We start from the raw sequence: 23957 nt of genomic DNA, 5'->3' as shown, positions 1-23957 counted from the left end.
ATAAACAGTAAAACACTTGTCTTTGTCTGCCTCTCTGTCTCTCTGTGTATTACCGCTACGTTACTGGTCCTCTGCTGCGTTTGTCTTCCAGAAATGTCAATCAAAATGTTCATCCGAGGCCGGCCCATCACCATGTATATCCCCACTAACATCCACAACTATGAAGACCTGAAGATGGAGCCGCCCTCTGAGAGACTGGAGCTGGACTGGGTGTATCCTTCCAGATTGCTACAGCATGTGTTCGGCCTCTTGTCCACATTTATGAGGCGTATGTTACATTCAGACAGTGATGATTTCACTGTGTGCTCATTTCCTGGATTCAAGCCCCACTGTCTGTATTGGAAAGTGTCTCTTTAATATTCTAGTGTGTGAGAGCAGCATTAACCACAGATGAACTGTAAGCGGTGGGTGCCACGTGTTTAGAGGGACAGTAGTGTCATTTTGTATTCAACATCAGCAAAATATTCATATAAACTCAAGTTTTCACGTGAAAATTAGTCGATAATCACAACATTTCATTGTTTTGTGAACTGTTTCTGTTAATAAGTGAGATGGACCAATGATTAACATGAATGTCCCCTTGACCCAGTCCTGCCAGCTATGGTTACCGGGGACGGGACTGCCGGGCCAACCTGTACTTCCTTCCAACGGGCGAGGCAGTGTACTTCATCGCCTGCGTGGTTGTGCTTTACCACATCAACAACCGCACACAACGCCACTATCAAAAACACACAGATTGTGTCCGCTGGTCAGTGGAAGACAATTTCATATCATCTGCATCTATAGATAAGATCCAAATAAACACACGCCTTGCATAGCCTAAAAACTGGAAATAGTCTTCGATGCCGTGGTAAATTAGCCTGACGTGGTCATACTCAGATTCTAGTCGAACTTCCCGACCTCGAATGTTGTGGGCGGGGCTAAGTTCGGCTGGCATCCAGGCTAATGGCAGATAGAGCTCAACAGTGACCGCCCACGGTACAGGAAGTGATTTACCCATTCACTTGCTCCACTGACATTTCAAAAAATGCTTATATGAAGAGTATTAAGCCTGGAACCAAGCCAACCAGCTAGGAGATGAATCATGATCATAAAACATTTGAAACCGAGCAAAAGAACACCGTTTTCAGCGTTTTTTGAAAACGGCCAAAAAGCACCAAAGACAGAAAACATGAGATGTGAAACAACAAGGAAACGGAACAAATAAACACAGTAAAACAGGAAAAAAACTACAACAGAAACCCGCAATCGTGACACAGAGAGGAAGGAATGTCAGGCTTTATCCTGGAAATGTACTACCATTGATCCAGACTAGTAGTGACTATGCCATAAGCCTGTAAATAAAGGGCGTGAAAATCAAAAATAGTCTTGGGTTCAAAGGGTTAAAAACTTGTTATAACACTAAAATCTATTAAAACATATTTAAATAATTACAGCCATTAGAACCTGTTACAACATTTTAAAGTCCCTGTTCAGAGGTATCAACACGCCCAGGGCAAATAAAGAGTTATTTTTAACCCAAATCGGAACTCAACCCTGGTCTTCATATGGCTGCTGGAGGCAGTATTATTGTGTATTAGAGATTTAGGAGGCGATCAGCACGCTGGCATGTTACCACGTCTCTAAACCACTTAAGACACAAAAGTGTACGAAATATAACTCCGCTCAAAGACTAGATATGAACTGATGAGTCTCTTGACAGCTAAGATAATAAGGAAACAAGTTCATATCAGGTCTCAGAGGCAAGGGACCTCCCTACTGCTTGATAATTGATGTCATGCAAATACCATATGGGAAATACAATGCCTGAATCCCAATTCCAAACTGCCTGGCTCTCAACATGAAGCCATGAATATAAGCAACTTGACCAAATAATGAGACTTATTTTGGATTGTTACATGACAGTCAAGACATGAACACACATGTACTCAATGGGATAAACCCAATTCTATATTTTCTACACTGATCTCATACCAACTACAATGTATTATATAGGCATATATATATGTATACAGTATGAGTGTTTTGGACAAATGAATGAAAAGTCAAATGCCAAATTTTACTACTGCACATAAATAATGTTTTCACCAACCTTTGGAACCCAGAAGCATAGGGAACATAGGAATCACAGGGAAATTGGGTCCAATTTCTGGCTTGGACCCCTCGCCAGTTTCATGGTTTTGGCATGCATATATGAGAATTGGAATTAATGATATATAGAAAAAAATAAAAGCAATGGGGGTTTGTGTAAGATGACAGATATATTACTTTGCCCCTGTTGACATATGGAAGCCAAATATTACTGAAAAAACTGGGAACTTACTATGTTTTATAAGTGGCACTCAAAGGCTTTGGTGTGAGCTACAGTTGAACGGTTCCTACAGTGCAGTCCCTAATTATTTAGGCAGTGACAGTCTCTTTATGTCTTTGTTTTCTCCAGCACATTGCATCTAAAATGAAACAATGTCTATAATGTTAAAGTGCTGAATTTAAGCTTTAAGGGCTTTTTGGGGTACCCTGATAATCAGAATGAATTATTCAGTCTGACATAGTGTTCATGTTAGTTGTATCCATTGTGCAGACCCCATCTTCACACCATTTTAGCAGTTTCTAGGTGCAGGTTTTTCATGACTTTAGAAGACATATGTAGATTTAAGAGTTGTTATTTTGGTAAATTGACTTAAAACAACTTGTCTAGCTGCACCAGTCTCCTCCATGCTTTTTGCCACTATGTAGACATTTTTCTGACTCTATTTTTCATGGATGTAGTTAGGTAGTGAGCTTGCTTGCTATGTAGGACTATGACATCCCCACTATTGATCCTGCCTACAAAGCTGTCGATTGTTTCTCCTCAGCAGAAACGGCCATCAATCACATAACACCAAACCCATTTAAGCAAATTAAAGATGCAGACAGACACAGTTAGAGACTAGCTGGTGGATATAGTGGAGCATTTAAGAAGCTGAAGAGACATATATTTTGAGAGTTGGTGGAGACCAAACCAGAGCTAAAAGGAGAGTCAATATTGGACTTACATTCATCATGTGTACTGACACATGACTAGAGATGTTCCGATACTGCCTAAAACGCTGGTATCGGTATCGGGAAGTACTGGAGTTTATGCACCGATCCGATACCACGTAATAAAGCCCTAAAGAAAAAATACGTTAAAGTAGTTTATTTATGTTCTTTTTCCCGTTATAAGTGACTGTCAAACTGGAGAATAAAAGAATGTTCTGTGGCATTCATGTTTCACAAAGAGTTTAACCTGAGCCAGACTGACAACAAAGATAGAAATCATATCACATCCATACAGGGATAGTATACAGTTCTTAAAACATAATAAAATATATGACACACTAGTATCGGATTGGTACTCGGGATCGGCCGATACGCAAGTTCAGGTATCGGGAAGCAAAAAATGGTATCGGACCATCTCTACACATGACACCACTATGAATGCTAATGTTGCTCTGTGTCAACTATTTTCTAACACATTTAGCATTAAAAGGTAATATTATATGTCAGATTTTACAGCTTGTTTCACTGCCCCCCAGTGGACGAAGAAGGCTTTAAATAATTTGTTGAATTTCTTTTGCTGCCCTACAATTTGAGGGATTTCTATGTCTAGAAATGACTACAATTCCTCCACTGTACAACTGAATTGGATGTAAAGTCAGCACTTTACCCTCTAGTTGTTGTTATTGTTTGGAAATCCGATGTGCAGGAGAACAGAGCCAACACAACTGTTTCAGTACGTTACAGACTGCACTTGATTTCACCGTAAGTACACTTGTCATTTTGCCTTGGTGGATACAATTACATCATACACGGATATGTTGTAGCTGGACAAAACATTAGAATTTTGAATTAGAATTTTTGTCCAAATGCGCTTTACAACTCATTTTGGTTATATGGTTAAATAATGTTTGTTCTTCCTGCAGTCTGACCCTCCATCCTGACAAGGTGCGCATGGCGTCTGGCCAGATGTCCGGGGTGGATAAAGACGGCAAGGTGAGTACTGCTGGGATGCCAGTCGGATACACTTTGATCTACTATACTATATTCACATCTTTAACCCTTGTGTTGTCTTCCCGCCGACCGTAAAGGTTTTGTTTTCTGGGTCAAAAAAGTTTTTTTGGCCGTGTTTTTTCGACACTTTTGTCACTTTTCCCCTGATGTTTTTGTCGATTTTTTTTTCCTGCGCTTTTTTGACCTTTTTGTTGGGGTTTTTTCAGTGTTATTTTATAAAAATAAGTTAAGTTTTTTTACTAAAAATATTTTTCACTGCTTATTTTTTGTTTTAGTTTACTAATAACCCTGGTGAATGTGTGTGTCTGTCTGTCTGTGTGGGTGTGTCTGTGTGTGTGTGTCTGTGTGTGTGTCTGTGTGTGTTAGCCCCTGCAGCCTTGTGTTCATATTTGGGACTCCATCACCCTGGTCACCCTGCAGCAGATCGGCCTGGGAACCTTCCAGAGGGGAGTGGGATTAGTTGCCTTCTCTTTTGCTGTGAGTTGATTGCGATACAACACTCTACACTAGCATACACATAACACACATAACACTAAACTTATCAGTCCAACAACAGTCATGTTAATCACAGGCAAGCATGTTATATTCACCACTCTGCTGATAACACTTACGATAAAACTAAACGTTTCCAGCGCCGGCGTTTTACTTTGAAAAACACCAAGCTAGGGATCAACCGATACTGTTTGACCGATAGCTGATATTTGGAGCCGATATGCATTTACAGTCAAAATGAAAATCTTTAAGTCAAAGATTAAGATTTTGGAATGTGACAAACTCTAACACAAAACATCGTTTTGGAAACTTTCAGCGTAATCCCCATTAACAGATAGTGTTGTGGACGGGACATTAAGTCAGACTCAGTGGTGAGTGAAACCGAAGCAGAGGGACAGACACAGAGCTGTAGCCGAGCCAAAGTAGACCACTTTTTAATTCATTAACTTTATCGGTTAACAGGCAAATAAAACGCCGATAGAGATAATCTGCAAACTGCCAAAAAACGGCCCGATAATCGGCCAGGGACGATACTCGGTCTATCCCTACATCAAGCCTTTACTTTCTTGTGTTGAGTTTTATTGATGGTAGCTTAACATGGACCAAAAAAAGTAGACGCGATAGGAAATATTAAGTGAATGACAACAGTATTTGTGTGGGGAAAAAAGAACAAGTGAAAGCAGCCGGGTGGTGAGTATGACATGACTTGACTTTATACTGACTTAACGTTGTTTCTTTGTTTTCCGGATGTTGTTTTTTAAGGATTCTGGAGCGTTCCTGTGTGTGATCGACGACTCTAATGAGCACATGCTGTCAGTGTGGGACTGCAACAAGGGGACCAAGCATGCAGAGGTCAAGGTAAAGAACAGTCAGGTGTAAACAGCCAAGAAATCTCAACCCTTTACAATGATAAGACTAGTTATTATCGCCAGCTTTATTCAAAGCAGGAATACTGTTAACATTCTTCATCTTGTCTGTTAGAAAATTGCATTGATCTTAGCGGACTACACTGAACACACTGTGGTCAAATACTAAAATGATATTTCAAAAGCACAATAATAAAACAGTTGCTTTAATATGGGCATGCATACTTCTGAAGATTGTAAGTAAGTAAGACGATTGCAATTAGTGGTTTTAGGGGAGTTGATGGCGGAATATAGGCGACTGCTTGCTATCACGTTTGACATAACTTGAAGGGGAAGTTCAGATTTTTTTAAATGTGGTTGTATGAGGTACTTCTACATAGTCAGTGTGTCATTTACAGTAGATGCAAGTCAGTGCGCCCCCCAGTTTGAAGAAGCAGGCAGGAGTATCGACACAGAAGCTAAGCAACGTCCTGCTGTGGACGGGGGCAGCCGCTAAACAGATTTTAGTCACCTAAAAAAAATCTATATCAGCTTAAGTGTATGCTCTATTTAGAATATTTTTAACTGCTTGACCTTGCTGTCAGACAGCCTTTTACGACGGGGAACTGAAGCCGTTATCTCTGCTCTCTTCAAAGCCACCAGACTCCTTTGACAAAAACTCCACAAGAGTCTCCACAAACAAACTAACCGATCGATGCAGTTGCAAAACACCAGCCACCAAACTCCTTTGACAAAAACAGTAATTTTACCTCGTAAAACACAGGAGTTGCTGGTCTACCGCTGCCTCGATCGGTTAGTTTGTTTGCGTTATTGTGTGACTTTGGTGTTTGAAGAGGTTAGTTCGGATTCACCAAAGTATATTCATCTTTTTGAAGTTGGAAAAAAAACTCCCTTCGTCAAGCACTTTTTTTTTTTTAAAGCCGACCAATGACAAGCCAGACCTGTCGTTTCCATAACAACAAGAAAAAATGGAGTGTGAGCACAGTGAGTTATATGATGAGCGGGTGCTCCCTGTACAGGGAACTCGCTTTGTTCTATGTAACGTTAGTATCACCGCTTTCTCTCTCTGTTCTTTCTCTAGCTCGCTCCACCGCTTTGTTTATCTAACGTTAGCACATAGCGCTCTAGGATACTGTAGCCGTAGCTGTTGTTATAGCAACAAAAGAACTTTTTCTTGTCAAAAAAGACTCCAAGTGTGAACATAGCCTAAGCTAGCAGTTTCTCCCTGCTTTCAGTCTTTGAGCTAAGCTAGGCTAAACATGTTCTGAACCGCCTACATCTCTTTACACACACATTAAACTGGTGTTGTCCATCTCAGCTGACTCTGAGCAACAAACCACCCTCGTTCCCAAAATGTTGGACTTGTCCTTTTAACAGGTTTTGTGACAGTTGTGACTCCTTTAGGGTGATGCGTTTTCACGATTTGAAAAGTTTGACATCATCTGACATTTATGAAATGATCAGTCACCACAGGGTTTCGTAATCCCTCTACAGAATCAATGGAATCCTTCAACTGAAGTCAGTGAAAGATAGGCCCTTCTACAGCCAGAAGCCCAGCGTGGCTGCATGCTGAATGTGTAGATGCTCTTTATAAAGGAGCTCTGTTTGGAGAGATTAAGGGGGGAAAGATGGCGGTGGGGTCTCTGCTATGCTTTTATGGGCTTTTCTCCCAAAACGCCTCAACTTCCCCGAGAGCAATTTCAGCATGGCTGCCATGGCAACAGTGTAAATATTTTATACAGTGAATTTGTCCAGCTGTATGTATATGTGTGTGTGTGTGTGTGTGTGTGTGTGTGATCTCTAATGCAGCAGTGGGAATGCATAGGCGGGTGCATATCCTCTCAAGTCCAAAATGTAATGGGCTTGTGTGAGAACTTGTGTTTTATGGATCCTTGCGTCCAGCGTACATGGTTCAGTGTGGGAGGGGCAGCTCAGTGCTGACCCACGCTGTACAAACACACGAGTTCATCCACCAGGAACCAGATAATTATACCCCCACCTCCCGTCTCCAAGGCAGTGGAATAGTCCATATGCCACTTTACAGCACAGCCATGAATGGAGCTTTTTGTGTAGAAATGATGCTTCTGTACTTTCTGTACGTACTGTACACATGGTAACCAAAGACCTGCCACTGTAGTGTGTGTGCATTTTGTGTGTCTGTGCCTGGCAGCAGAAGACACCTCAAGAAAATAAAATCCTTCATAGATCTTTGGAGTTCTTTTAGAAAATATGACAATATACACATTTAACTTAAAGCTGCCATTGTTGTTGTTTTTTACTACATCTGGGCAGCGGAACAAGCAGAAACAAAATCTGATATATTATTACCTTTGCGCATTATGACGTTGTTGCGACTAACATGCTACGGTGTTGGCAAACAACTGCCTAACTTTGGCTGTCATGTGGTCCTGAACAGGTCCAGTAGTGTACAGTGGGTTCAGGGATGGAAAGGAGGCTGAGTTTGAGTTTGTTTCTGTGATTTTTTCATTGGAAAATGATTATGTTTAGTTGTATTTGAAAGTTACCTTGTGGTTCACCAGAGAGCCGTTTTGTGACTGGTAGGCTAGTGACAACTAGGGTTGGGTATCGTTTGGATTTTTACGATTACGATGCAGAATACTTTTAAAACGATTCCGATTCCTAAACCGATTCTTGAAAAACTGAAAAATGACATCAAAGATGTAATATGTTTACTAGCGATCACGTGCAGTGAATGGTTAATATGCTTTTACGTCCGTTTTGGTGAGCCCAGAGGGACAATATGGCATTTTAAAAGTAGCCTACATTTACAGTAGCTAGACCTGTAACAATTATTAGATAACTGTCCATTTGCAATTTTTTTATGATTGCGTTTTTTGTTTTGTTTAACCCTCCTGTTGTCCACGTTTTCAAAGTTTCTACATCAGAAATTTGGGTTTCTTTCAACCAAATTGCCTAAAGGTAACACAGATGCTTCCATGAAACGCTCTTCACAAGTAAAAGTCAGGATCAGTTCAATTTTAATCCATTTTTGACTAAACTTTGTCAAAAACATTTGATTATCCATAAACATCCCCTGATCTTAACTATCAGTCATAATAATGTAGACTTTCTGCATTTAGATAACATTTTATAAAGGATACATGAGGTTTATTGACTATAAAATCCAAAAATGAGTTTAAAAATAAGTGGTAACAAGTTGGTGTAAGTGTATACTGGTGGTAGTGGGGGGGGGAGGGGGAAAGTGCAGAAAACGTTGAAAATGTAAGGGGTAAGGGCTTTGACTGTTGATGGAAATTGTTCATTTTGTTTAGCTGTGCCAAATGGTAATTATATAAGTGATTATTGGTCGGACTGTGTAGCTGAAACTATGCTAGCGGCAGCTGTCACTTGTTGCCATAGCAACTCCGGACATCTTGTTTTGTGATAATAAAGAGACGTGGTTTACTTCATTACTTCTTTACTTCATAGAGACGATTATGTTGTTAATTGCAATTATTTCGGAGACAATTAATTGTACAGCAACATTTGGACTTGTTACAGCTCTGCCAGTCTCTGCCTAAGATGTTTTGATGGTTGATTTGACTCCTATGGTCCTTTTTTTTTATAAAAAATGAAGCCCCCATGTTCCTCCCATTTTTTTGCCAGAGGAGCAGATTTATAACCGTGCTGAACATGTGTTTGTGTGTCGTGTTTCTAGAATACCAACGAAGCTGTGTTCGCTGTGGAGTTTAACCCAAGCGAAAGCGCCAACATCATCACCTGCGGCAAATCCCACGTCTACTTCTGGACGCTCAGCGCAGGACAGTTCACCAAGAAACAAGGCATCTTTGGAGTAAGACACAGTCACTCTATCCTGACAGCAAAAAAAAACAAAAATCGTTTTGTCAATATTCTATATCTTTCAATTCATTTCAGTTCCCTTATTGTCTGAGCACGAGTAAGCACTACAAAATGAAGTTGGCAGCTTCCTCAGTTTGAGGCCAAACAGAGAAGCAATGAGCATAAAGGAAGAGAAGTGAAACACAGAGTAACAATGTGAATGCAAATATTATACACATTCAAAAGAGACATTTACATTCTAGACTAATCTAAGAAGTACGTCTGATTTAAAGGGAAACTGCTCAAATGTGTAAAGCAAATGTTTATTTTTACACCAGTACTAACAGTGTATCAAATTATTGTTCTAAAAACAATCTTTTCAGAAATACAAGAAGCCCAAGTTCATCCAGTGCTTTGTGTTCAGTCTGACTGGAGATGTTCTGACCGGGGACTCTGAAGGAAACATCCTGACGTGGGGAAAGTCCGCTGCAGATGTCAAAACGCTCGGTAAAGGAGCCAAAGGTCAGTGCTGTAGATTAATATACTTCAACAGGGGGTCCGGGACCCCTAGGGGGTCCTCAGAGTCAATGCAGGGGGGGCCACCAAATTAATCTTCATTTCTGAAGTTTAAAGGTCCAGTGTGTAACGTGTTTAGTTGTTCATTATCAAAATCTGTGTTGCCCGTTCACAAACTTGTCCTTTTTTCCATGAATATTTACCGCCACTATCAATTCCAAGTATTCCTATTAGCTTGAAATTTCACATTTGCGTTCGCATGAACTGTGGTAGACGCTCCATATTCATGCTCCATCTTGAGATACGTTAGCCGGTAAGGGACATACAGGACATACTGCTCCGCCTTTCGTGTTTTCACTGTCACATTATAAACTCACAGCTGCTGCTAAAGCTGCTAACGGGTATCGTAGCTTCCCGGCCCCGGCAAGTCTGAAGAAGGAAACATGGAGGACCACACGTATTCAAAATCAGGAACAGGAGTCTTTTTCTTCAACCACCCTGCGTGGTGCGAGAGAGTTGATTGAGATATATGATCTCAACGCTAGATGGGAGAAATCCCTACACATTGGAGCTTTAAAAAAAAAGTCTTAACGTGAATCTAACATATTAGCAAATATAAATCCCCACTGATGATAGGCTTACTGGCCTATAGTAGTCCCTAAAATAGTCTTCCACATGTATGTTTTAACATTAAAACATGATTTATAAAACCATGCCAAAGGCTATTTTAATAGTTTAGTATTCTATGCACTAAAGAGGTATGTATAAAGGCTTTAGGACGTCCTACACATTATTTGTAGGCCCAGTTTGTTATGCAACTCACTTTTAAACAATATATGTAGTAGGGGGTCCCTGCTCCATCTCTCTTTCAGTTAAGGGGTCCTTGGCTTAAAAAGCGTTGAAGACCCCTGGTCTAAAGTGTAATGTTTAGTCAGTTTGATTAACAAAACTAGATGAAGAGCTCAAATTTGAACCCGGAAGGACCCTGAAAACATACATTTGTCACCATACACACTGATGTAAACGTACATGTCACTCTTATGTAGATACCTTCAAGTAAAGTGTTACAGAAAATGCTATATTCTGAAAAAGGCCTTATTCGGAATATCCCAACTAAATGTGCTGTTAACATGAGCCGTATAAAATGTTCATATTCGGAATAATAGTGAAATATTCGAGTGCATGTAAGCATGCTCACTGATAAACCAGCTTAATTTCCCGCAGAGACCTTCCAGATCATGAAACAGACCAGAGCCCATGAAGGCAGCGTGTTCACCCTGTGCTCCCTGCAGGGCGGCTCTCTGCTCAGTGGAGGAGGGAAAGACCGCAAGATCGTCCGCTGGAGCGCCGACCTGGCACCTGAGAGAGAGTGTGAGGTGAACCACAGCTGTATGTGTGCGGGTGTGATGCTGCCGGTGGAGGGCTCTGTCAAGTTACATTCAAACAAGAGGGAAAGGCGTGTCGATTAATGCGCTTATTTATGTATCAAGATTCCAGAGAATTATGGAGCAGTCCGTACCATTGCAGATGTGGACGGGGAGGAACTATTAGTTGGTACAACCCGTAATGCCATCCTCAGAGGCACCTTCTCAGACGGATTTGTGGCCATAGTGCAGGTATGTTAATAATGCAGTTGTACATTAGCATTGACATGTTTTTAAAGATCTTGTATGTACTGTATGTACTGTACCAATATTAAGGGGACGGTGGTAACATCAAGTGCAGTTTAATACTTCAGCAAATACTCAGAGCAGCTGGTGTATGTGTTTACAGTGCAACCAAACAATGAAGGATGCCGGTCAATTATTATGTTATCTAGAATAATGAATATTTTTCCATCATGTCATGAACAACCGTGATCTGATTAAATGCTGCAAATGGCCGACCTATTTCAGATACGTTGTTTTTAATGTTGTTTTGTAGACACATTTTGTAATGAATGATCATGGTCAGCGCTGAGTGTAAATACTGAAAATGCTGACCAGAGGCCTGTACTACGAAGCAAGATTTGGCGTTAATGAGGTAACTTCAGGTTCAACCCAGGGTTTTGTGTATCACGACGGTGGATCACTTGTTACCGGGTTAAAGCACCGTCTACTGACCAATCAATACCCGGTTGATAATGGTGTCACCGTTCTTAGAAGATCAGTGGAGCTCAGAGCACAGAGAGAGAGAGAGAGAGAGAGAGACAGACAGACAGACAGACAGACGTGGGCTCAGAAAAGTTAAAACATTTAGAGAGCGACAACCCCGTTAACATTGCCTGATGGGTATTTTTATGAAAGATCTAGATCTTCAGTGGAGGGAGTTGCGTATAGGCTGTTTGTCGGCCTCTTGAGCCGTGTGTTGCCAATGCCACACATCGGTCAGAATTATGTTTTTATATTTTTTATTTGCTCTCACAATTGCTTACCACTACCAGGGTTGCAACTGGTAATATAATAGGCTGAAGCAACGACAGTTTATGGAAAGCACAAGTGTAATTATGGTCAGATCTTGGTCCTGACTGATGGGGGAAGTGATATTGATAAGTCTTCTAATTTACACATTTACTGTAAATGAAGGAAAGATGGCAAAAAAAAAAGTCAGCTTTTTTTTTTTGCCAGCTGTTGTTGTGTTGCCTTTTGCCTGTAAAACCGTGTCTGTGTTTTTCATATTTATGTATTATAGTTTGCTCTTCTTATGTAAAATATGCAGCTCTGGTAGATGTTTGCGATTGGTCGTGCTGTGCAAACACCGCCTCTCTCTTATGCGTCGCTGGATTGGGAAACCCTGGGTTGGTTGAACTAGTTGTTAACCAGCGTAGTGACACAGCTTATGCTGGACCATGGTTGTTAGGTTAGGTGAAGCCGGGTAACTGAAGTAAATCCAGGGCATGATGATCTTGATTCGTAGTACAGGCCTCGTGAATAGTATCAAAAATTGGGTTTGATTTCATGGAAATCTTAAGGATTGTAACTTTAAAAGGGACAGTTCCCCCCAAAAATTCTAAATACATATTTTCCTCTTACCTGTAGTGCTATTTATTTATCAATCTAGATCAGGGGTCTCCAACCTTTCTTCATCTAAGGGTGTTCTTTTAACCCACGTAGTTAGCTACATTACTGAAAATATTCCCATCACGGTCCAAGAAAAAATGACCACTTTACACGTCTATGGCCCACAAAGTTAGCTACCTCACTTTTAATATCGGGGTAAATTTGTCTCTCAGTTTGTCAACCTATCCGCGAGCTACCGTTAGCTCGAGAGCTACTTGTTGGAGACCCCTGATCTAGATAGTTTTGGCGTGAGTTGTCATGACTTCTTTTTTTTTGGCACCACAAGCCAAGTACCAACTAGATCCACTATATTAGAGAGAAGGCGACACCGCCAACACTGGGCAATCCACACCACAACAATCTTTGTGCAAATGTATTTATGTAAACTTCAAACTACATGACACAGTAAACCGGGGCATTGTATTTCAGGATAACAGCTGGAACACACCGGGCGCGTAAGTTAGTTAGTTAGTTAGCTAGTTAGTTAGTGTGGCGTAGCGTAGATACGTGCCTGATCGTGCGCAAGGGGGTAAGCGTCTCCTCACAACCTGAACCTCTTATGGCGCCATTTTGAAGCTACCAAGCCATCACCCCCCGTTAGCATCCCATTGACTGCCATTCATTTTGGTGTCACTTTGACAGCGAATAACTTTACATCTGAAGCATTTAAAGACTCCATTTGTCCGTTGTTTATTTCTAAAGAAACACAACAATGTATAAAAGGCTCCATTACCTTGTATCTCACGTTATGCCTCCGTAGCAGACGCTTTTGTAAAAATAGGCTAATGATTGTGTCATAACCACGAGACTTACTGTCGCACAGTAGAGGAATTACCGTATAGTACAGGAGAAGCTCACAGGCAGTTTCGTCTCACATTAGCTGTTTAAGTTGAATTACTAATGTTAACTATCATTTTAGTTAGCAATAATTAGCCTGTGTCCATGTTATCTCCTTACATATACCTACGCTCTCTGTCTCTGTAAGATTGGGAATGATTGAGATTTCTCTTGGCACAGCTACCAGAAGACTTCCAACTTTCAGACAGGTTGCTCACGTCACATTTACGTCGTCTCTCTCAGTTGGAGGCTGCTCAGTAACGCTCAGCCATCACCGGGAAAGTGCTTCTAATATCCTTCACTGGTCTCCGTCCAGAGACACGGGATCTGTTGGTCCGTTATATATACGTCAATGATCGTGCGCCTGGCCATTCATACCGGACGCAGATTTAAAAATCCTACTATGGCCACGCCAAGACCCGCCCATCAATAGAATTCACACACACACTATTGGCCAGGCATCCATGCTTACGCAAGGTAACGTAAGGCGATTTGTTCAGATCCTATCCCCTGACCAATCGGCTATCCTAACCTTAACCACTCGAGGTCAATGCCTAACCCCAAGCAATCGGGCTGCTATTGCCATAGTAGGAAAACAATTTCTACGCACCGGTCACAAAGTGATCCTTCTCCTCTCGGCTCTCTCTCTCTCTCTCTCTCTCTCTCTCTCTCTCTCTCTCTCTCTCTCTCTCTCTCTCTCTCTCTCTCTCTGCTCTCTGTCCGTCCGTCGGTCTATCTTTCCGTGTGCCTGATTGCGTGTCTCGCTGTGAGAAGTCAAGACAGCCCAAATCACCATGAACCTGGGTGTTTTATTTTGAATGTGTTTTATTTTTGTAAAGTATCTGGCTGCACTGTGGTCTTTCTGTATGTGATTACCCTGACGTGCCTGGCTTGACACATACGCTCGCGTATCATACAAGAAATAGAGCAGACGCCAGACGCGCCCGATATGAACGGACAGATGGGCACCGAAATAAAAATAGCTGCCCGGTGTGTTTTGGCTGTAAGGCTCCAATGTGTTTTTTGACTGTATACTCTGTACATGATGGCCAATTGAGGATGACTTGACACATACACAATACACAGCGATTGGGAGTCCTTTGAATGTGTTAATTCATCCCTGAGTATCTTGTATCCACATTTATTCGGTCTGTTTAGATCCAACAGATTAAAGGCAGCAGCTGGCACCAGAATGCATTTTAGCAATGTCTCTACTGACCGCTGGAATTTGCCTTCCTGGCCACATTTGATTTGTATCTGTGAGAAACTGCAACCACTTCCAGACAGAACACAAACACAAAGTCTAAAGGCCTGCTAGGCCCTTAGAAGCTCACATGTTGGATAGAATGAACAACATGATTGTTCTTACTGTATGTAACAAACTCATCTTTAATATAAAGCACAACTTATAGACATTTAAGCCACATATTTAAAGTGTGTTCAGTGTTAATTTTTTTTTTTTGTCAATTTGAAAAACTAAATCGTAGATGAGAAGCAAACATTTGAAGCTGAAAGTTGAAAAATGTATCATAAACCCTGAGAAAAAAAGAAATCACACAACTAATATATATATGTATATGTATGTATATATATATATATGTATGTATATATATATATATGTGTATATATATATGTATGTGTGTGTGTGTATATATATATATATATATATATATATATATATATATGTATATGTATGTATATATATATATATGTATGTATATATATATATATGTGTATATATATATGTTTATATATATATATGTATGTATGATCATTTATAATAATATGGCTGGAACTGGGTTGAGAGTCTGATGAAGAAAAATAAGATAAGAAACTTAAAACTGTTTCCAAATTTGGGGGGAAATTTCACTCTAAAAGTTCTACAGTGTGGTCAGGGACACATTTGTTTGTTCTTTGTCTTTTTGGGACATTCACACCTGCAGAGTGTGTGCTTGTGATGCACGAGACGATACACTGTACCATATACAGTATGGTTGCAGTGAAACTGATGCTTTTGGGATATCTACAAAAGCACATTGAACTAGCATTGATACTGAGATAAAAACTGCTGTTGTTGTTGTTTCACTCTGTGTGTGTGTGTGTGTGTGTGTGTGTGTGTGTGTGTGTGTCTCTGTCTCTGTCTCAGGGTCACGTAGATGAGATGTGGGGGCTGGCTACCCACCCCTCTCAGAGCATCTTCATCACCTGTGGCCATGACAGGCAGGTGTGTTTGTGGAATGCAGAGGAACACAAGCTGGACTGGTGCATCACCCTGGAGGTAGGACACACCCATCCTGCACTCAATTCTTTCCACAGCGGACTGACAGTCCTTATATTTGAATAAAACACATTGATTCTCCTTCCAGTGCTGACACACATACTGTGTGTGTGTGTGTGTGTGTGTGTGTGTGTGTGTGTGTGTGTGTGTGAGACAGGATTATGGGTTGTGTGCTGGTTTCTGCCCAAATGGATCAGTGGTTTCAGTCGGCCTCAGCACAGGAAGGTAATACAGCACCGATACACTTAGAGCAATCAGAAACGGTTTAGAACCGAGATGTCCCAACTCAGAGTAGTTTCCTGTCTCTATGTCCCGTGGGCTCCGCCACCGCCACGCCTCTTTAGGAGACTAGCAGGTCTAGAGTGTATTTATTCCAATGGGAGAAGTGAACGTGGACACAGATTAAGAGCGATTCTTTCGCCCCATAGTCACCAAAGTAAATATTGGACCCACTCTTCAACAAGCCACATATCTCCAGAACATTCTGACACTAAACTGGCATTTTTCAGACGGACACATCAGGAGAAAATGAACTTAGTTTGAGACCTGTTCCTGTCTCAGGACCAAACTCTCGCGAGATCTGGCAACACGGAGAAGCTAACATTCTAACGAGGCCACAAAAACCGAATGACACTTACTAAAAGAAGCGCTATGTCATAAACGTTTATAATGTTTATGACACGTTCATGACCGTGTCATGTCACTCTTGTGTAGATACTTTCAAGTAAAGTGTAACCTAACATTTTATAGCAAACAGCTTTGGGAATTGGTTTGTTCACTTTGTTTCTAAGAGGGGAATGTTCAGATAGAAAAAGAGAGCGGAGAGGAACTGTACATAGAGTTGTTGATAATTCTCTGTGGGTTCACCACTACGAGAGACACATGACACATTGTTAATATAGAAATATCGATAAGTGCAGCTTTAACACGCAGACCCAATGTTAATGTCAATTTCCCATTCTCAGAAAAAAAGCTAAATGTTGAATGATCCATGTAATGCAAGAAACTTAGTTTATATTTAGGCTGTGTTCACGTAAACTGCGGCGGTCCTCAGATGGTCCGGTGAAGGTTGCAGTCTTTCCATTCATTTAAAATGGGGGTAGTATGTTTAGGCAGTGGTGGTGGGGGCCGCACATGGGGAGGGGGGGCTGAAAAAACACACAGCGGCCTGCGGCGAAAAGTTGAGACGGATTCAACTTTTGGAGAAACGCAACCCAACTTAACCCTGCGGTGGCCAGTCATGTAACTGGAGATCAGACTGGTCAGTCGTTTTGAGGCGGTGTGAGAGTCCCGTACAGGAAACGGGAAACGCCATTGCCTTTATCGCTGCCACATGAAGGATTTAAACACTATGAGGGTAAAAAAAAAAACCACAAGCACTTTACTGCCCAGGAACAGCTAACTGTTTCCTGCAACAACAAAGCACAGTCCCTCCGTCTCTATTCTTTCTCTCTTTCTCCATGAAATGAAGCTGCCTTCAAGAGCGGTTGGAAATGTCGAGATCTATTGACGGTCTGACGGAAAACAACAATTGCTAAAATATAGAGTCTACTTGTGGGGGGGTTAAATAACACAATAGGACGTGAAAAACAATTGGGCCATTTCAGTGACACCCCCCACTGCCGGGTCGCTTTTTCTGGTCTTAATAGGCTCTTACAGAAGAGAAGGCATGTAGTCAATGCCAGGGGTCGGCAACCTTTTTAAATATGAAGTGCCATTTTAAAATGTTCTTGTTAATGTGTACCATATCAGCATTAAGCCAGGCCGTGTTATTTTTTTCCTTCACACCGCATTCTGTGAAGAAGGCAATGAGTACTAGCCAATCAGAGGCAGAGTACGGCGGGTCTTTCGCGGAATGCAGAAGGGGGCGAAAAAGGCAACACAAACAGGTTGTGCTCCTGCTGTGAAAGAGGTCATTTGACATGCCAATTGGAACATTTCCAAAAAACTCTCTTGCACAATTATTGATGTGCCATTGGTCGAGCTACTGCGTGCCAATGGTGGCATGTTGCTGACCCCTGGTCTATGCCATTACATAGATGTGACTGAAGAGCTGCCTGCTGTCCAGTGTGTTGTCTTTAGTGATGGATCTCTCTATCCCCCGTAACACTAACAGGTGGATGGTCCTTGACCTGCGGACCAGAGAGGTGGTCTCTGAGTCCACCGATGGCAACGAGCAGCTGTCTGTCATGAGATACTCACCAGGTCAGACGTCTTAACTACTCTCAGTATGATCATAATGCAACAAGAAGAGGCCAAAACATCAGCCTAAACTAAATTCCAATGCACTGAATGAAAATAAATCTTCAAGAGAAATATATTGTGGAAATCCCCTTTAACTGCATGAATGGCCTTTTGTGTTTTCAGATGGCAGCTTTCTAGCTGTTGGATCCCATGACAACTTTATTTACATCTACAATGTGACAGAGAGTGGCCGGCGCTACACCCGCTTTGGGAAATGTAATGTGAGTCGAAATGTCCCCATTTGTTGGATTTTCTCTTGGTGCAGTCTGACTTTCTGAAAGTGTTTTTTATTCTGTGCCTGTTCTGTCCATCACTGCTAATGCTAACTACTCAGTTCTTTTTGAACAAAGTAAAGAATGTTGCCAGATTTTAGGTATATAAGTATATAAGTCTGCATCTATTTTATATTTTTCTTTTTAGCTTATTATGTTCAGACCCAAACCAACAATGAATGTATCTACTAACAAGAATTGTGTGTGTGTGTGTGTGTGTGTGTGTGTGTGTGTGTGTGTGTGTGTGTGTGTGTGTGTGAGTGAGTGAGTGAGTGCGTGCCCTGGGTGCCCTTCATCCCCATGAACACACACACACACACACACACACACACACACACACTTTAGTTTATTTTGACTCAATCTCACATACACCATCCTGCTTCCCCAAAAACTCACTAGAACACCAAATGTGGATTAATCCGCCTATCCATGTGTGGTCCAGCTGAACTTTAACTGCCAAATATGAGACCTAAACCTGACCCAAGACCTGGGGCTAATGCATCTCCTTTCCACTGGGCATTGCATATCTATTTGCTATGTTTGACAGAGTCAGAAAGAGAAATAAATCTGAGTAAGTAAAACATTTTTGGACAGTTTTCTTCAGATTTCTTTCTTAAGCCAATCAGACACAAAGGATGTCATTTGTTCATTCATTCCAACAACAACACCCCCACCACCCCTCGCCACTTCCCTAGGAACGGCAGAATGTGTTGAGATGCGGACTAACGCACTGTTGGTTTCAGGTGTGAACATGGGATTTGCTGACAATAAGAAAAATCTAGAATAACACTCTCCTTATCCTCTAACATTTTACATAACGGTTATAGAGCATTATGTGACACTGCCTATTTATCTGTCCAATCAGGGCCACTCCAGCTTCATAACTCACCTGGATTGGTCCAAAGATGGAAAGTACATAATGTCTAATTCAGGCGACTATGAGATCCTTTACTGTAAGTATCAATTAGTATGTAAATCCTCAGACGGCATGACAATCTACTGTGTACTGACCATGAATGTGTTGTGACAGGGGACATAGCAGCCGGGTGTAAACTGCTGAGGAATCGCTTTGAGAGCAAAGACAGAGAATGGGCCTCCTATACCTGTGTGCTGGGCTTCCATGTCATGGGTGAGATACTCTACTTTCATGTGTTATCACGTAAATAATGCGCAGTTATTTTTAGAGCTGCAAGGATTAATCGATTAGTTGTATATTCTTCGATTAAATAGTATATTTGAGTTGTGGACAAAACAATTTGGGAACGTCACCTTGGGCTTTGAGGAAACACTGATGGACATTTTTCAGCCTTTTTCTGACTGCTACAGAGCAAACGACTTATCGATGAATCGAGAAAATGATCCAAAGATTAATCGACAGTGAAAATAACTGTTAGCTGCAGCTCTAGGCTATGCTCACACTTGGCGGTGAGTTAACCGTGTTTAAAACAAAAAGTCCTGAAGGCTTTTTTTAAACGCGGACGCCACGTGTTTTTTTTTTTTTTTTTCTGCAGCTCAGAGCGTCTTTTTGAGGTTGAAAAAAAAGTGCTACTTTTCTGGAAAAAACCCTCGCAGTCGACTTAGGTGAAGCGTTTTTTTTGACAGCTGACCAATGACAAGCGGAGTAGTGAGACCTGACGTTTCAATTCAATTCCATTTTATTTATAGTATCAAACACATAACCAGAGTTATCTCAGGACACTTTACAGATAGAGTAGGTCTAGACCACACTCTATAATTTACAGAGAACCAACAATTCCAGTAATTCCCCCAAGAGCAAGCATTTAGTGTGACAGTGGCGAGGAAAAACTCCCTTTTAGAGAGAAACCTGGGACAGACCCAGGCTCTTGGTAGGCGGTGTCTGACGGTGCCGGTTGGGGGTGTGATGAACAGTGGCAATAATAGTCACAATAAAGATAATGGAACTATGACTAGAAATAGAAGTTATAATAGTTCATGGCGTAGCAGGGCGTACAGCTGCAACCATGATTTAGGTGCCACCCTAATCCAAGGAAAACTGGGGGGCGAAAAAACATAAGGGCTCCTTTGTTCACAAACTTGTACTTTTTCATGAATATTTACCACCACCATCAATTCCAAGTATTCCTTTTGGCTTGAAAGTTTACATTTGCATGAACTGGGGTAGACGCTCCATATTCATGCTCCATCTTGAGATACGTTAGCCGGTAAGGGACATACAGGACATACTGCTCCGCCTTTCGCGTTTTTTCGCTGTCACATGATAAACTCACAGCTGCTGCTAATGCTGCTAACGGGTATCGTAGCTTCCCGGCCCCGGCAAGTCTGAAGAAGGAAACATGGAGGACCACACGTATTCAAAATCCAAATTTCAGGAACAGGAGTCGTCTTCTTCGCCCAGAAAAAGAAAAAGGAGATTGAAAAGAGCAAGAGACCGGCTTTTTTGAAGCGTGAAGGCTACCGTAGCTGTAATACGTACTTTGAACTGCGTGGTGCGAGAGAGTTGATAGATGGGAGAAATCCCTACACATTGGAGCTTTTAAGAATTAAAAAGTTCATTCATTTCATATTATCATCCTTATATCAGTGGCATAAAATGGTCTTAAAATGACAATATATAGTCCAACAAAAGTAGTAATCGTTACAGGCCTTGTGACGATCATTTTATCCTCTGTCACGAATTGTTCTGGATGGGCAATATGGCAATATTTTGCATAAATTGACATCAATGTGTCTGCCTTTAAAGATTCATTTTGACTTGAATAGGTAAGCTGCCTTTTTGCCAAGCAGTACTGTCTGACTGAACGACCTTATACCTCAGGCTGCTATGTGTATAGACTTACTTTCATGTAATGACCTTTTACTGGTTCTGTCCTCTGAGTTAATATCTTACTTTGCTTTGTTTTGTTTGTTTTTTTAAAATACAAAAGCGCCCTAGTAAACGTTTTCTTGTCAAAAAAAGACGCCAAGTGTGATCATGGTCCTAGTTATTTTTTCGTGTGTTGCCGTGGTGTTCCAGGTGTGTGGATGGAGGGCTCCGACGGCACAGACATCAACGCCCTGTGTCGCTCCCACAGTGAGAGGGTGGTGGCTGTGGCTGACGACTTCTGTAAAGTCCACCTCTTCCAGTACCCCTGTCCTAAACCTAAGGTACCGCTCGCACACATCACTCTTCACACTTTACAAGGCAACTGCTTCCATAACACAAAGAGGAGTGTGTTTTACAATAATGATGGCAGCTGTTTTTTTTTGTTTTTTTTTGCTGCCACCATCAGTAAAATGTGAGTGCTGAGTGATTCCTACAGTAGGCGCAGGAGAATATTGTAGTACTGCAATTTTCATTTCAAATATCCGATAATTGCAGTCATTATATTATGAGAGCTAGCTGTGTGAGAGTGACAGCTTTGACGTGCTGTGTCTCCAGGTCAGATTTAATGAGGAACATGTATTTGCAGACTCGCACTCATACTTTAGAAAAATGTGAACACGCAGACTTCATGCACACACTGCTGAAATCAGCCAGACGTACTTTTCCTGTGATAGAAATTCAGACTTTTTCCCTTTTCATTTATTTTATACTTTTTATTGATCCCCATTGGGGAAATTTGAATTTACAATCTGTTAGAAAGCCTGAAATACACACACACATGCTCATGACCTTTTCAGGACCTTATGTATTTAAATACAAACGTTCACGTTTTGGTCAAAGTATGTTTAAGCGTCAAATGCTGTTTTCCCAAGCCCTTGTTAAAACTCTTTCCCACCTGACCTGATGTAGGTTTCTGTATGATGACGTTGCTTCAGTACAGTACAGTACAGTACAGTAACTTGGATGGCCGATGGCACGCCGGCCCTCCTTGTTTGGAAAAGCAGAAAGTAAGCTACAGTAAGCAATGTTTTGCTGTGGACATGATATGATTGATAACATTGATATGTTAATCAATATCAGTTTAAGTTCACACTATATTTAAACTATTTTTACCACTTAACCTTGCAGTCTGTCAGAAAGCCCTTTCCAACATGTAACTGAAGCAGTTATTTTGCTCTTTTAATCCACCAGACTCCATTGACAAAAACAGTAATTTTAAAGCTACAGTGCGTAGTTTCTGTCGCCACCCATGAGGAACTCAAAGTAATGACAACAAAACTGTCGGCACGTCCGTCCACATGATACAAGCCTTCCGTGCCACCGCACTAACAAAAATGAAAAGGGGGGGGGGATGCAGTTAGGAAAAATGTTTTATGATAATAAAGAGGCATTGTTTACTTCATAGGCTGTGTATTTATGTTATTACATTATCTGGGTCACATCACAGTGATATAAACAAAATCCTGTAGTATCCTGGAATTCATTCAAAACTTGAATTTGTAATACAGTAATACATAAATATTTTGAAATTTGACTGAAAGAGACAATTATATTGTTAATCACAATTATTTCTGAGACAATTACAGGAAAATATGAAATCGTTACAGCTCTAGGAATGAGTCTCTCTCTCTCTCTCTCTCTCTTTCTTTCTTTCTTTCTTTCTTTCTTTCTTTCTTTCTTTCTTTCTTTCTTTCTTTTCTTCTTTCCTCTCCAGGCACCGAGCCACAAGTACGAGGGCCACGGCAGCCACGTCACCAACGTCTGCTTCACCCACAGCGACTCCCACCTGCTCTCCATGGGCGGGAAGGACACCTGCATCCTCCAGTGGAGGGTGATGGGAGGCGGGGGCGGCGACAGAAGGGAGAGACTGGCCTCGGCCTCGGCCACCTCCACCTCCACCAGCTCTCCAGAACCTGCCACCAGCTAGGAAGGAGCCCACGCGTTGCTACCAGTGACGGAGGAGGAGGGGGGAGGCATGTTAGTCAGTGGACAGCAGCCACAGTTACGGGCTCAGCCGGGCCTCTGCGCCGCCACGCCTCGCGTCAGTTTCATACTGAACGTGTCGAGGAAGCCTCTCGGGGAGGAAAGTCGATATTACATTTACACTTACACACCTCCATTATCATGTTTCTTCCCGTAACACAGGGGTCAGCAACCTTACTATCACAAGAGCCTTTCTTAGCTAAAACAAACTACAAAAACACATCTCTCCGGAGCCGCAAAACTCATTTAAGCCTTCCATTTTTAGGGGGATTGTATCCCGTTCTTAAACGTACAATACTATATGTCATGTTCTGCCACTAGGGGTGTCTCAATCAAAACAATGGGTGTAAAAGCAGACTTGTGATGACGTTGTGAAGTGGCGTGGGATTATGGGAGTTGTAGTTTTCATTGTTTAACACAATTGACGATTCAAATATATCTGTTCACGGATTACAGTTGTATCCACGTTACGTTTAGTAATGTTTAGTCACGGTTATTCATGTCATTCTGATAAAATAGCTGCCGTTTCCTCCACATAATTACATTTGGTAACGTTAGTTGACCAGTTAGCGAGCAAGCAACTGTGACATTGTATGATTTACAATTACTCTCGAACGCATCATCTGGGTTCCCGTGTTCTCTGGGTTTGAACGTTGTCCGAAACATTCGGAATAGCGTAGGTAGACAACTCAACGAAATATAACATAGGTAAAGTCATTTTTAGACATTTTAATGCAGAAATGTTACATATTG

General features: G+C 41.4%; 1 protein-coding gene across 3 annotated transcripts in view; it reads left to right on the top strand.

The window, feature by feature from the left end:
- Positions 1–23213, top strand: part of eml3 (EMAP like 3) — a 57274-nt gene extending 34061 nt beyond the window's left edge. For 2 of the 3 annotated variants that reach the window (XM_078276359.1, XM_078276361.1), the window contains 17 exons: positions 92–212; positions 599–748; positions 3945–4014; positions 4399–4509; positions 5287–5382; positions 9070–9204; positions 9575–9713; positions 10932–11083; positions 11198–11323; positions 15729–15860; positions 16018–16085; positions 17977–18065; positions 18228–18325; positions 19242–19329; positions 19407–19505; positions 21372–21502; positions 22936–23212. In XM_078276359.1, coding sequence (XP_078132485.1) covers positions 92–212; positions 599–748; positions 3945–4014; positions 4399–4509; positions 5287–5382; positions 9070–9204; positions 9575–9713; positions 10932–11083; positions 11198–11323; positions 15729–15860; positions 16018–16085; positions 17977–18065; positions 18228–18325; positions 19242–19329; positions 19407–19505; positions 21372–21502; positions 22936–23148 — 2018 coding nt within the window. In that variant the 3' untranslated portion in view covers positions 23149–23212. Of the gene's footprint in view, positions 1–91; positions 213–598; positions 749–3944; positions 4015–4398; positions 4510–5286; positions 5383–9069; positions 9205–9574; positions 9714–10931; positions 11084–11197; positions 11324–15728; positions 15861–16017; positions 16086–17976; positions 18066–18227; positions 18326–19241; positions 19330–19406; positions 19506–21371; positions 21503–22935 lie in introns of all 3 variants that reach the window. The other variant, XM_078276360.1, reaches the window with a different exon arrangement.
- The last annotated feature ends 744 nt before the right edge of the window (positions 23214–23957 follow it).

Source organism: Sander vitreus, chromosome 19 (assembly GCF_031162955.1).
Source record: "Sander vitreus isolate 19-12246 chromosome 19, sanVit1, whole genome shotgun sequence".
NCBI classification, from domain to species: Eukaryota; Metazoa; Chordata; class Actinopteri; order Perciformes; family Percidae; genus Sander; species Sander vitreus.
This window is presented reverse-complemented; position numbering and strand designations above follow the sequence as displayed.